Here is a 14,901-nt window from a genome sequence, read left to right as displayed (position 1 = left end):
CAGCACATACAGTTACTTCAAAGTACACTAATTTAACTTGTGAAGGTGGTTCATAGAGCAAAAGTAAAGAATGCCTGTGTGAAATCAAATCAAAATACTGTTCATAGTGCCAATTACAGAGACTGCTCTGAACCTGTCATGATTTTTTAAAAATAAATTAAAACATTGTTTTTGTTTTTAGCAAGTCATATTTCCATTCATCTGACTTTGAGAGAACTAGATTCTCTTCCTATTCTCTTTCTCTCAACTAGGTTTATAGACAGAGGATGTTAAGATAAATCTCTCATATTTAGTTGTCTATAGGAACGGTTTAAAATGATGTGATTTAATCATTATAGTTCAATGATAGCAGATCACCAATTTACAAATGTAATTTTACAAATTAAACTTGGTAATAAATAACACTTATATGAAGCTTAAATGGAAAATGTCAGTTTACAAAAGAAGTAACTACATCTTTAGCATAACAACTAGTTTTATTTATCACAGAATATTTATGAGAAATGGCTATAATTTATTGGGAAGGGGCAAGCAGGGGAGACAGGTTAGTTTGCCCATGGTTTCAATACCACTATGACCTGAAAATGTTAAAGAAAGCATCTGTTAGCATTTTGCTTTTGTCACAGACTGAAAGGAACCTAATAAATCAGAATCATTCATTGTAAAATTAAAAGCCAGTATTCCTTAAGCAAAATCATATAGTTAGAGCACTCAGATATCATAGTGACATTCACATATTAAATAAAATGTGTTCATGAATCCTCTGCACTATCCATTCATTGCTAAGTTCCAGTTTTCTGATCTTAAGTATCTTTATGTTGTGTTATTTAGTTTTATTAAGTGCTTAGAATGTGTTTAGCATATGGGCCACCTCTAATGTGCTGCTATCAAATGTACTGCAACAAGAAGGTAACTCTCTAAAGGCTAGATTAGCTGCTTTCCATAGCTATATCAAATTGAGAAATTTTTTCACTAGATTTTTTTCAAGGTTATGAGAGGCAATCTGAATTTTTTTGAAATGAGGCATTTTTCAGCTCTCCTCATAGAGTATGAGGTAAAGCCAAGGAAAAATGGATGTCTTTTAAAAATTGCTTTGTAGCTTCTTGGTCATCTTCTGCTTTTATTTGGCCTGGCAATCTATTTTCCTAGGTGTCTGGATTGGCTAATTATTGAGTTTTAAATCAATGAGATTCTTGCCTTGTTTTGGGCTGTACTTTGGCTGACAAATTCTAGCTTTAATTATGTCCCTTTTAAAAATGTTGATGCAAAATGCCCTTCAAAAAAGTGAGGAAAATGACTTGCATAATGAGAGGGATATTTAGTGCTCATGACTAGACCATACCAACATAAAAATTAGGACATTACCTTAAGTAGTTTATAGATTTAGTGCAATGTCAATCAAAATACCAAATGATATTTTGTAGAGCTAGATAAAATGAGAGCAAAAATCATTAGAGGAAACTAAACATCTCAGATCTCAAGGGATTTGATAAAAATAGTAATGTTGGGGAAATTGTACCTTAGACGTCAAATTCTGTTACAAAACAATAATAATCAAAAGTATTTTGTGCTGGTTAACAAAGTGTAAAGGAAATCAGTGGAACCTATTGGAAAAGTAAGAATAAGATAAGAACTGCTAAAAAATGGAAATAAAATAGTAGAATTTAAGTTTAGACCAACATCTTACAAAGCATTACAGAATAAAATTAAAATGGATATGGCACCTGAATATCAGAGGGTATAAAAAAAAACAAAAAACAGATCAAGTACCTTTTCACAGTTATAGTTAGGGAATATTTAATCAAACAAGGGACAGAGGTAAAAGATAAAACAGGTAGTTTTATTGCATGAAATGTAAGTTTTTGCATGAACAAAATAAATACAATTAGAGTAAAAGAGGAAAATATCAAGTGGATATATGTATCAAATATCATTGTTAAGAATTTAATGTGGGGGGGGAGCAGCTAGGTGGCACAGTGGATAGAGCACCGGCCCTGGAGTCAGGAGGACCTGAGTTCAAATCCAGGCTCAGACACTTAACAATTACTAGCTGTGTGACCCTGGGCAAGTCACTTAACCCCAATTGCCTCACCCCAAAACAAAACAAAACAAAGAATTTAATATCGGGGTGGCTAGGTGGTGCGGTGGATAAAGCACTGGCCCTGGATTCAGGAGTTCCTGAGTTCAAATCCGGCCTCAGACACTTGACACTTACTAGCTGTGTGACCTTGGGCAAGTCACTTAACCCCCACTGCCCCGCAAAAAAAAAAAAAAGAATTTAATATCAAAGTTATGTAGGAAACTAATGCAAGTATAGAGGAATAAGATCTGTGTTTCAATAGAGAAGCAGTCACTGTATATGAAGAAATAATTGTCAATGAATCACAGCCTTTGAACAGTTATAAACAAGATGGTTCTAAATCCCCAATAATAAATATTAAAATAAAAAGATTTCCAAGGTTTCATTTCATGCTCAGAAAATTGTGAAATATGACAAAAGAGGTTGAGAGGTTGTAGATGGAGAGAAATACTAATAAACTCTTACTAGAACTGTGAATTGGTCCAGCCTTTCTGGAATTAGAATGTAATTAAAGTGTCCATGCTTTTTGACCCAGAGATCCCTTTCATTGAGATGTTCTCTATTGAGATAAAAGCTAGGAAAAAAAAGTCCCATAAACAAACAGATAGTCATAACTACATGTTTTGTAGTAGCAAAAGCCAGAAAGAGAATACTGTAGGTCCTCAGCAATTGTGTACTAGTTTTAGAAAAAAATCTTCATACATAAAAAAATGCAGAACCAGTGCATCATAAAAAATGATGGATATAGAGAACTCAAAATTTCACAGGAAGACTCACTAGCTAATACAAAATAAAACAGTCAATACTAGGAAAAACCTACTCAATTATTACAATAGTGTAACAATAGAACATCAGAAATGCATATGAATGCTGTGAAATAATAATAATTAAGTTAGGCCCTGAAGAATAGATTAGGAAATGCACTTGACTTCCTTCACAAAAGAATTAGGAAGTATTGATGTGAAATACTGTATGTTCAATCATACTCAGTTTATATATTTTAGATGTTATTGAGCTACTATTTTTCTTTTTTGAAAAATTATTTCTTACAAATGAAAACTCTTTGTAGATGACAATAGGTGGGCAAATTTGGAAATTAATAAGATATAAAAAAGCAAAATTATCAAAATTTTGATATGTGTAAGAAAACCACAAAAAATTGTGTGTGTCCCCTCCACAATTTTCCTCTTGGCTTTCCTTTCTTGTCCCTTTATACAATTTTTCTAGGTCATCTCATTAGCTTCCATGAGTTCAATTATCCTCCCTATGAAGATTATTTCCAGACATACATTTCTACTCTTCATCTCCATCCTGCCCTCTTATTTCACATTACCAATTGCCTCTTGGATATCTTAAATTGGATATAGGTACTTCATTTTCAATATATTCAAAATAAAACTCATCATCTTTTCCACAGAACCCATTTTATTTTTACTCTAAAGGATAACACTATCCCAGTAAGGCAGGCTCATAACTGTGCTGCCTTTCTCCATTCTTTATCATCATTATTCAGTCTGTTGACAAATCTTGTCATTTCTACCTTCAGATATTTGCTGTATGAGTACCCTTCTCTTTCCTCAGGAAGCAATTTTTCTAGTGCAGGCTTTTTTCAACTCTTATTTTTATTATTTCAATAGACTTCTGGGTGATCTTGCTGACTCAAGTCTTTCCCCACTCCAGACCATCAACCACTTCCAACAAAGTGATTTTCCTAAAGTTCAGGTCTGATCATTTCAAAGACCTTCCCCATAACTCCTGTCTCACTTAAGAAATGTTAGTGGCTCCCTATTATCCTCTGCGTAGCACTTAATGTCCTATGCAAATTAATCTATTTCTAATATTTCATTTTTTTATAATCACTTCCAGACACTACAAGATCTAGCTATACTCTGTGTCTTTTCACTGACTGTGCCCTTGAAGCCTGAGATACCTGGAATACCCTTCACCTCTACTTCCTGTTTCCTTGGCTTCTTTCAAAACTCCTTCAAATTCCACCTTCTACAGGATGTGTTTCTGCTACAATGGAAAAAAACAGAAATAAACAAAAGAATAAGTTGTGAGGCATTATTTTTGGTGGATGCTCATTTTTTTATTAATAACCTTTTTTATTTAAAGTTTTGAATTCAAAATTTTATCCCTCCTTCCGTCCCTCCTCTTATCCCTCCCTGTGGTAACCAAATATAGGTTATACATGTGCAATTGAAAAACATTACCATATTAGTCATTTTGTGTAAGAAAACTTGAATAAAAGAAAAATGAAAGTAAAAAGTAGCATGTTTTAGTCTGTGTTCAATCAATTTCTGTTCTTTCTTTGGATGTGGATAGTATGCATCATCATTAGTTCTTTGGGTTTGTCTTGGATCATTGTAATGCTGAGAATAGTTAAGTCATTCACCATTCTTCATCAAATAGTATTGATGTTGGGGGCAGCTAGGTGGTGTAGTGGATAAAGCACTGGTCCCAGATTCAGGAGGACCTGAGTTCAAATGCGGCCTCAGAAACTTGGCACTTACTAGCTGTGTGACCCTGGGCAAGTCACTTAAGCCTCATTGCCCCAACTAACTAAATAAATAAATAAAAAGATAGATAGATAAAGAAATAAATAAATGAATGAATAACTAAACAAATTTTTAAAATAGTATTGCTCTCACTGTGCACATTCTCTTGGTTCTGCTCACTTCACTATATATCAGTTCATACAAGTCTTTCAAGGCCTTTCTGAAATCATACTCCTTGTCATTTCTTATAGCATAATATTCCATCACCATCATATACCACAGCTTGTTTAGACATTCCCCAATTGATGGGCATTCCTTTGATTTCCAGTTCTTAGGCACCACAAAAATAGCTGCTAAAAATATTTTTGTACAAATATATCTTTTTCTCTTTTTTGAGATGTCTTTGGGAGATAAATCTAGCAGTGGTATTGCTGGATCAAAGGGTATGCACAGTGTTATGGCGCTTTGGGCATAGTTCCAAATTGCTCTCCAGAATGGTTGGCTCTTTTCACAACTCCACCAACAATGGATTAGCATCCCAGTTTTCCCACATCCCCTCCAACAGGTAGATGCTTATGTAATGCTGCTACATATGTAGAATGAAAAATTTGGAAATTCTTTAAACAGATTTTTCAATTTAAAAAATAAAATACAAAGTATTAGTAGCTAGCATTTATATAGTGCTTTAAATTATACAGAGTACTCTACTCAGGTCTTCCTGACAGCAAGTCTAGAATTTTAGCCACTATGCCACCTAGCTGCCTCATTCCTCAATTTATTTTACTAGATTTGACTAAAGTTCTAATCTGACACCAACTCAGGGAGGCAGTACAGAACTTTGGTAATGCCAAAGCTGCACAAACGATTGAATATAGGGTGGCAATGCACATTCAGTGTTGAAGCATCAGCCTAGGAAAGTTCATAACAGCTCACACCAAGAAGCCACAATGTGATGTGGGTTTCTTTTCTTTTTAAATAAATACTGTCTACCAAGTGTAAAAGGATGAAAATCTTGGATTTATGAAGTGTTGAGGTGCTAGTCTCTTCTACAAACAAAACACTCCATCTCAGTCAGGACATTTTTTTCCTTATTTTTAGTTGAAATTAAATTTATTTGATTTGATACAGTTATCTCTTTTGTTCATTTATTTGTTTGTTTAGAATTTTATTTTCCCAAATTACATGTAAAAATAAATTTTAACATTAATTTTTTAAAACTTTATGTTCCAACTTCCCTTCCTCCCTTCCCCCCTCCCCCAAGAACTCAAGCAATTCATTATAAGTTATACCTGAGTAGTCATGCAAAACATCTCCTTATTAGCCAAGTTGTGAAAGAAAACAGACAAATTCAAAACATCAGATTAAGGAACTAACAAAAAATTATGCCTCAATCTGTTTTCAGATACTATCATTTCTTTCTCTGTAGATGGATTGCAATTTTCATAAGTCTTTCCAAGTTATCTTGGATCATTGCATTGCTGAAAATAACCAAGTCATTCACAGCAGATCATCTTACAATATTGCTGTTATTTTGTATACAGTACATTTCACTTGGCATCAGTTCATGTAGGTCTTTACAGGTTTTTCTGATAGTATCCTGCTCATGATTTTTTTGTTTGTTTGTTTCTGATAAAGGAACTAACAAAAAAATGTTTCAATCTATATTCAAGTACCATCAGTTCTCTTTCTGTAGATGGATTGCATTTTTCATAAAACCTTTGGAGTTGTTTTGGATAATTGCATTGCTAAATATAACTGAATCATTCACAGCAGATCATCTCACAGAATTACTATTAATTTGTATAAACTACATTTACTTTGCATCAGCTCATGCAGTTCCCTCCAGGTCTTTTTGATAGTATCCTGCTCACCATTTTTTATTGTAAACTACATTTATATAGTACTTTAAAGAGAGATTTCCTTACAATAAACCCATGAGGTTGATTTTTGCAGCAACAGTAATAGATAACATTTATATAGTACCTTGAACTTGACAAAGAATTTTCTTCACAATATCCTAGCAAAGTAAGTACCATATATTTTGCCATCATCATCATCAGTCATCATCCATGAATCCATCATCATCCTCAATCATTCCTCACCATTGTCAATCAGTCCTCATCTTCTTCATTCAATCCTCCTCCTCATCAATCAAACCTTATCATCACTCAATCCTCATCAATCAATTCTCATCTTCCTCCAATCGTCTTTGAGTCAACTCTGATGAGATTAAGGTCTTTGAGCTAATTCTGATGAGTATAAGGCTCCTTCTCTGCTCCACTCCTCCCCCATCTCTCCACCCACTCCATAAGCCCTTTCCTGCTTCTTTCATGTGGGATTTCACCCAATTCTACCTCTCCCCTTTCCCCTCTCCCAGTGCAATCCTCTTCCCCCTCAACTTTACCCAAAAGATGTCATCATGGGGCAGCTAGGTGACACAGTGGACAAAGCACCTATCTTGGACCCGGGATGACCCTACACCAAATCCAGCCTCAGACACAAGACAAGGACCTACCCCATGACCCCAGGCATTCCACTCAACCCTGACAACACCACAAAAAAAGATAAACAAAAAATAAATGCTTTACAGATATCATCCTTTCATAATCAATTCACACGTGTGCCCTCTGTCTAAATTTATCTCTATTTATCTTCCCTAATACTCAGAAAGCTCTTATGATTTACACACATCATTTTTCCATGTAGAAATGTAAGCAGTTTAACCTTTTAACATCCTTCATGATTTCTTTTTCCTGTTTACCTTTTTATGTTTTTCTAGGGTCTTACATTCGAAAGTCAAATTTTCTGTTCCATTAAGGTCTTTTCATCATGAATACCTGAAAATCCTTTTTTTCATTGAGGTCCCATTTTCCCCCCCTGAAAGATTATACTCAGTTTTGCTGGGTAGGTGATTTTTGGTTGTAATCCCAATTCCTTTGCCCTCCAGAATATCATATTCTATGCCCTCTGATCTTTTAATATAGAAGCTGTTCGATCCTGTGCTTTGTTGACCATAGTTCCACAGTATTTGAATTGCTTCTTTCTGGCTGCTTGCAATGTTTTCTCCTTGACCTGGGAAGCATGGAATTTGGCTATAGTATTCCTGGAAGTTTTCCTTTTGGGATTTCTTTCAGGAGGTGATTTGTGGATTCTTTCTATTTCTATTTTACTTTCTGCTTCTAGAATATCAGGGCAATTTCCTCAGACAAACTCTTTGAAGATTATGTCTAATCTCTTATTTTGATCATGATTTTTCAGGTAGTCCAATAATTTTCAAATTATTTCTCCTGGATCTATTTTTCAGGTCAGCAATTTTTTGAAGACGATATTTCACATTGCCCTCTATTTTTCTATTCACTTGGATTTGCTTTATTGTGTCTTGGTTGTACATAAAGTAACTAACTTCCATTTGTTCAATCCTAATTCTTAGGCAATTCTTTTCTTCAGAGAACTTTTCTATTGGGTTTTCAAGCTGTTGACTTTTTTCTCATGAATTTCCTGTATCACTCTCATTTCTCTTTCGATTTTTCCTCTCCTCCTACTTTATCTTCAAAATCTTTTTATTGCCTCTATAACCTGAGACAAATTCATATTTTTCTTGGAAGCTTTGGATGTAGGAGCCCTGATGTTACTATCCTCTTCTGAGGGTGCACTTTGATCTTCCTTGTCACTAAAGAAACTTTCTATCATCCACATCTTTCTCTATCTTCTCATCTTGTCCATCTTTTACTTGACTTTTAACTCCTTATTAAATTAGTGCCCAGCTTCCAGGCTGCACTGTCCCAAGCTTCAGGGGGTCCCAGATGGTACAATTTAAGGAAGGGCAGGTTCTTCACTCACCTGTATGCTCTGGTCTGTAAATAACCCCAGGACAACTTGCTAATTAACTAGGCAACAAAATTTTGTTTGTAGTTGTTAGCTCTGAGGAGCCTGCACCCCTCCCCATCCTGGGCCTCCCACCTCTCAAGATTTTTTTCCTGGTTCCCTGCTGGGGTAGAACAATCAAATTATATCTCATCTCCTACAGAAATCCTTTTAGTACCCTCCCCCACCAACTGCTTAGCCCCCTACCAGACCATGAGCTTAGTTCCTGAAGATGCTGCTGCTTCAGTGAATTTGGAGGCTCAGGGGTAAATTTCTCTGGCACTGCCTGCCTGGGGCTGGATCTGTGTCAGCACAACTGTGGGGTTGGTCTCTGCTCCCCTCAGGGCATTTTTCTCTGACCTTTCTCCATTCTTAGAACATTATTTCTCCTTCACTCTGACTACTGACTTCTTCCTTTTAAGTGCTAACTAAAATCACACCTTCTACAAGAAACCTTCTCCAATTTCTCTTTATTTCAGTGCCTTCCCTCCGTTAATTATTTCCTATTTGGTTTGCTTTTTATATATTTGTTGGCCTGTTGTCTCCTATCTTAGATTGTAAACTCCTTGAGGGCAGGGACTGTTTTTTGTCCTTTTTTTGTATCTCTAGCATTTTGCACAACGCCTAGCATATAGTAGGTAACAAATAAATTTTTATTGATGAATTTATTAATTGACTATGAGAAACTGAGACTAATAAGGTGAGATTCTTTTTTTGGACTTTAGTACATTTGTTCCTTGAAGTTCATTTATTCAGTTTATTTCAACTTAATTCACTTCAACAAACATACCTGTGCCCTGTCAGGAACCATGCAGTCAAAGCCAAAGTGTCTCTTCCCCTAAAGAGCTTTTGTTCTACTGATAAAACATAAAGTACACACAGATAAATAAATCCAAAATAATTTTAAAAGAAAGAACCCTATCACATGTTGGTGTGGAAGTGGAAATCAGGAATTAATTTATAAAAGAGATGACACCAGAACTTAGCTTTCAAGGAATATGAGACTCCTGAGAGGCAGAGATGTTGAAAAAGTATGAGACAGGAAGGTGTGGGGTAAATTATTCCAGTGGCAGATATTTGAGATAGGGAGATGGAATGTCAAGTTCAAGAAATAGTTGAGGCCAGTTTTGTTGGAACACAGAATTCATGAATGGAACTGATGCGGGATTAGGAAGGAAAGGTAGATTTTTTTTGACTCAATTTATGTTCATCAGTTAAAAAAATTATTGAACATTATCTACGTGTCCAGCACTGTACTCAATGCTATTGAGAAAAATGAAAAGATGTAAAGTACAGTCCCTTCCCACAGCATGCTCATCTTAAAATATGACCGCTCAACATAAAAAGCATTCAGGTTAGGAAACCTGAGTTCTGTTCCTGACTCTAGAACTTGCTAACCATATGACTCCTCTTTCCACTTTAGTATATTCATCTGTAAAATGAGAGCATTGGGCAAGATTATTCCTTGGCTGTATTCCAGCTCTTAAATTTTGTGATTCTCTAATATGCAGGTTCAAACATGTATTGTAAACATTTGTCTGCTGCCTTATCTGTGCTTAAGCTTTGTGACAAATCTGTTAAAACCTGAAATAACATGGATTTTGTTAAAACTATTCCTGTATTTTCAGTTTTATGGAACAGGAGCACCTAAGATCGAAACCATTATTCATATTCCCTGAAGTGATTTCTTCAGAAAAAGTATGAGTACTCAAATTTTCTTTTCTTTCCTTCCTAGCGGTGACTTGCCCTAGTATTGAGACCCAACTTTCAGAACATGTTATCTGGAGAGTGGTTTCTGGGTCAGTGAATGAGTATGGAGCTCAAGTCGTGTTGAGTTGCAGCCCTGGTTATTATTTAGATGGTCAAAGACTCATACAGTGCCAAGCTAATGGAACATGGAGTGTAGGAGATGAAAGGCCAAGTTGTAAGGGTAAGTAACAGGCTGGTTTCCCAAATTAACTGTGCATGCTAGTGTGTGTATGTGTGTGCGTGTGTGTTTGTGTGTGTATATATATAGTATGCATGTATATGTATATGTATATCTGAAAGTAAAAATATGCTTATTTTAAAGACAGTTACCTTACCATCTTATTGATATAAATGTTAACATCATTAACTCATACACAATGTTAATTATATTGGTATGTCTTTAGATACTTAGGCAAAATATACATCTACTATTTGAATGATAATTTTGTCAGATTAGATTACAAATTAGTTTTAATAATTTTCTTCTCTTTGTTAATGAGCATTTTTAAAATCTCAAAGAATACAATAGATTAATGCAACAGTCAAAAGTTTTCACTGAAGCATCAAAGAAGTATATAATTCACTCATATCTAACAATTATGTTGTTGATAATCTGTATGACATATACTGACTCATTTAGAACCAATTATAGTCTAGGGAAGTAATATTTATGCAGAAGATATTGTGATCTCTAATAACATTCTTGAAAAGGGAGATTATGTTTCTACATACAAAATTAGACGCTTAGCCAATGACTCTCAGAAATAATATTAGTAAACTAAATATAATTTATAGATACACATGTATTATGAAAATATCATAGCTAATCATATCCCCTATAAAAACACTAGTTAAATTGTATTCAGTCATGCAGCAATCATCTAAAATATAGTTGGGATGTTAGAAAGTACAAAGCCAAACGTTCAGAGATGTTGGTTCTTAAAGTGTTCTGGTTTGTATGTGTGAATATATGCTGATGTGTGGAAGAGATGGAGAAAAGAGGAAAGAGGGTTATACTTCTTAATTGTCAAATGTAGGCATTTGCCTAATAGAAAGAGGTATAGGAAGACATTAGAGGTAAAACATTTTCTATTTTCTCACTTTCTATTCTATCCCTCATGCAGAAGTTTTAATTTTACAAGACTCAGGTTACTCAGGAAAATCCTATTAAGAGTTAAGGAGGAAAAAAAAAAGAGTTAAGGAGGTGGGGGGCCGGGGCAGCTTGGTGGCTCGGCTAGGTGGCGCAGTGGATAAAGCACCGGCCCTGGATTCAGGAGTACCTGAGTTCAAATCTGGCCTCAGACACTTGACACTTACTGGCTGTGTGACCCTGGGCAAGTCACTTAACCCCAATTGCCTCACCAAAACCAAAACAAGACAAAATAAAACAAAACACAGTTAAAGAGGTAGTTGAACCAGTGTGATTAACCCCAGGATTTCCCAGACCCTAGACTAGTTGTTCCAGATGCCACTACTTCATGCCAGAGCTTCAGGATTAGAACCAAAGTAGAAACTAATTGGGACCAAAAGGAGAAGATATACCTTCAGTTAAGGTGTGATTTCTTTTAATATAACAAGGGGGAGGGCAGCTAGGTGATACAATGGCTACAGTGCCAGTCTTAGAGTCAGAAACCATGAATTCAAATCTAGCCTCAGAAACTTACTTCCTGCATGACCCTAGGCAAGTTACTTAATCCTGTTTGCCTCAGTTCCTTACCTATAAAATGAGCTAGAAAAGGAAAGAACAAATCACTCCAGTATCTTTGCTAAGAAAGCTCCAAATGGAGTCACAGAGAGTTACATATGACAGAAATGACTGAACAATGAATACCATAAGAACCTCTGTTTTAAGGGATGTTTTATGGTGACAATCATATATGTCCACCAGGACAGAAACACAAAGCCCATGCATATTCCCTCAGGCTCACAACTGATTTCTTTGTTAGTTGCAATGATGATGTCAAATCAAACAGTTCACAAATACCTACTTTATAAAATGCTCCCCACCTCTCCCACCCTGTGGTGGCTTAAAAGATTGACTGGAACACTGAGGAATTAAAGTAATTTGCCTAGCAGTCACCCATGCTCTTCAGTTAATTGTCATCCTCAACTCCTCACTGTCACCTCCCCCTTGGCCAATCAATTACTAAATCCTTTCATTTCTCCCTTGTGTATACCTCATCCTCTCTAATACTTCCACTGTGCTGGAGCAGGCCTTCATCACCTCATGTCTAAATCATTGCAAGAGTCTGCTGCTTGGTGTCCTTAACTCAAAGCTCTTCCCAGTAGAGTCTATCCTCTATTCACTTGTCAAATTGATCTTCCTAAGTTACAATTCTAACCATGATATCACCCTATTCACTAAACTCCAGTGTCTCTCCATTTGCCTCCAGGATCAAATAGAAAATAGTCTGGTTGGCTTTTAAAGCCCTTCATAACTTGGTCCCTTCCTATCTTTACAATTTTTAAACACTAAATTCCTCCACATTTTCTGGGATCTAGATTCTGTCCTCCTTACTTTTACTCACACAAGACACTCTATTGTCTGAGTTTGGTATTCCCTATGCCTGGAAATCTCTCCCCCCTCATCTCTACCTCCTGACTTTGCTGGCTTTTTTACTAGTCTCAGCTAGTCTCATCTTAAGCAAGCAATTTTCCCGATTGTTCCTTGATTTTAGTACCTTCCCTGTGAGATTATTTCTAACTTTTCCTGTATATAACTTGTTTGCATATAGTTGTTTTCATGTTACCTTCCTGATTAGACTGTAAGCTTCTTGGAAGGACAAATTGTTTTTTGCCTTCCTTTGTATCCCCAGTACTTAGAATAGTGTCTGGCGCATAGTAGAAGCTTACTAAATGTTAGTTGATTTGACTTCTCAGTGCTCTAGTAAATCCTTGAAGACTAAAAAAAACAGGGACTGATCTACATTGGTAGAGGGAGTTCCTTCACTAGTACTACTCTATACCAGTGAATTAACAGATTCAGTATAATTATTATTTTTATAATTCTAGAATATGTATAGTGAAGAAGTTGATTGGTTAGCATATTATGATTTGTATTCTATGAACAGTTCTGAGGAACACTGATTAAATCCTGGTCTTCTTATAAGTTAATAGGGTTTTCTATTTAATAGGGTTTCTACGTTTATATTCTCCATAAAGAAGGGCCATTATGTAGGCAAACCCGGTGCCAGATTGTTCAGTAGTAAAAGTTGATATTTTTTATGCCCTTCTTTCCTCCACCTTGTTTTCATCTTCTTCATTTTATTTCTTCCTTCTCTCCTCTTCCTACTCTACCTCCTCTCCAACTCTCTAGACACATGTATTATCTTTCCTGCTTGAACAGTCTCCTCCTCTTAATTTACTTGACTATAGTAGACAGAAATTAAGGGTGCCACCATTCTTCTAGTAACCTCATTTCACATTCTTGGAATCATCCTTAACTCTTCATTCTTTCTTTTACCCTTGTCCAGTCAATTGTCATGTATTGTTAATTCTACCTCCATGGGGTCTATTAATATCTATTGCCTTCTATCTAATTACATAACCACTAATCTATTTAATGACCTTATCATCTCTCACATGGACTATTTCAATAGCTTTCTATTTCTTTTTATTATTCCAAGTATCTCCTCTCTCTGATCCAACCTCCACATAACTATTACATTAATATTTCTAAAGTATATATTGACTAAACCATTCCCCTATTAAAGAAGCTCAATTTGCTCCCTAATCCCTGTAGGAAAAAAATAAACTGTAATTTTGTGGCAGCCAGGTGGTATAGTGCAGAGAGCACTGAGTTTGGAATCAGGAAGACTCTTCTTCATGAGTTCAAATCTGACCTCAGACACTTACTGGCTATGTGACCCTGTACAAGTCACTTAACCCTGTTTGTCCCAGTTTCTTCATTTGTAAAATGAGCTGGAGAAGGAAGTGGAAAACCACTCCACTGTCTTTGCCAAAGATACCACAAAATGGGGTCATGAAGAGTTGGACACAACTAAAATGACTGAACACCCCAAATTGTCATTTTGCATTTAATGTGTTTTACAATATAGTTCTAACTAATCTCCCCAGATTTTTTAATTCCTTTCAACTTCTCTTCTGATTATACAACACTTTTCATTCCCTCTATATTCAGCCAAAATGGCTTACTTACTTCCCTTTATCTTCCTGCCTTTGAAACCACTAGCTTCCTTTACTTGCTCAAGTACCACCTGCTGCCAGAGGCTGTTCCTGATTTTCATACTCATTAGTGTCCCTTAAATTAGTTTAATTTTATTTTACAGTTATTTATCTATGCCCCTATTGTTTGCCTTCAATATAATGTAAACTTCTTCAAAGCAGGGACTTCTTCAGTCTTGTTTTTGCATTTCCAGCATTTAGAATAGCACCTAGCAAATCAATAATGTCTGGATTAAGAAGCTGATTGGTGGAAAGATTACACTTTATAGTGGACCTAAATTCAATCCTACCTTTGCCACTTAATAACCCTATGATATTAGGCAAGACATTGAATTTTATTTTAAGTTTTACGAAGTATTTTGTTTTAAACTCTAAGTGTTTACAGATTACTTGCATTTTATAAGACATCCATTTATAATATAATAGATAGTAATAAACTGGCCTTATCTGAAAGTGTATGTAACATTTCAGATCTGTACCATTTCTCACCCTCCCCTTTCTCTCTATATACATATATACTATATA

The 14,901-nt window shown here is 35.5% G+C and overlaps 1 protein-coding gene across 1 annotated transcript in view; it reads left to right on the top strand.

Annotated features, from left to right (window-relative positions):
• Positions 1 to 14,901, top strand: part of CSMD1 (CUB and Sushi multiple domains 1) — a 2,580,735-nt gene that overhangs the window by 2,427,167 nt on the left and 138,667 nt on the right. Inside the window, 1 exon segment of the mRNA XM_043985743.1 lies at positions 10,178 to 10,372. Coding sequence (XP_043841678.1) covers positions 10,178 to 10,372 — 195 coding nt within the window.

This window comes from Dromiciops gliroides, chromosome 2, assembly GCF_019393635.1.
Source record: "Dromiciops gliroides isolate mDroGli1 chromosome 2, mDroGli1.pri, whole genome shotgun sequence".
NCBI classification, from domain to species: Eukaryota; Metazoa; Chordata; class Mammalia; order Microbiotheria; family Microbiotheriidae; genus Dromiciops; species Dromiciops gliroides.
This window is presented reverse-complemented; position numbering and strand designations above follow the sequence as displayed.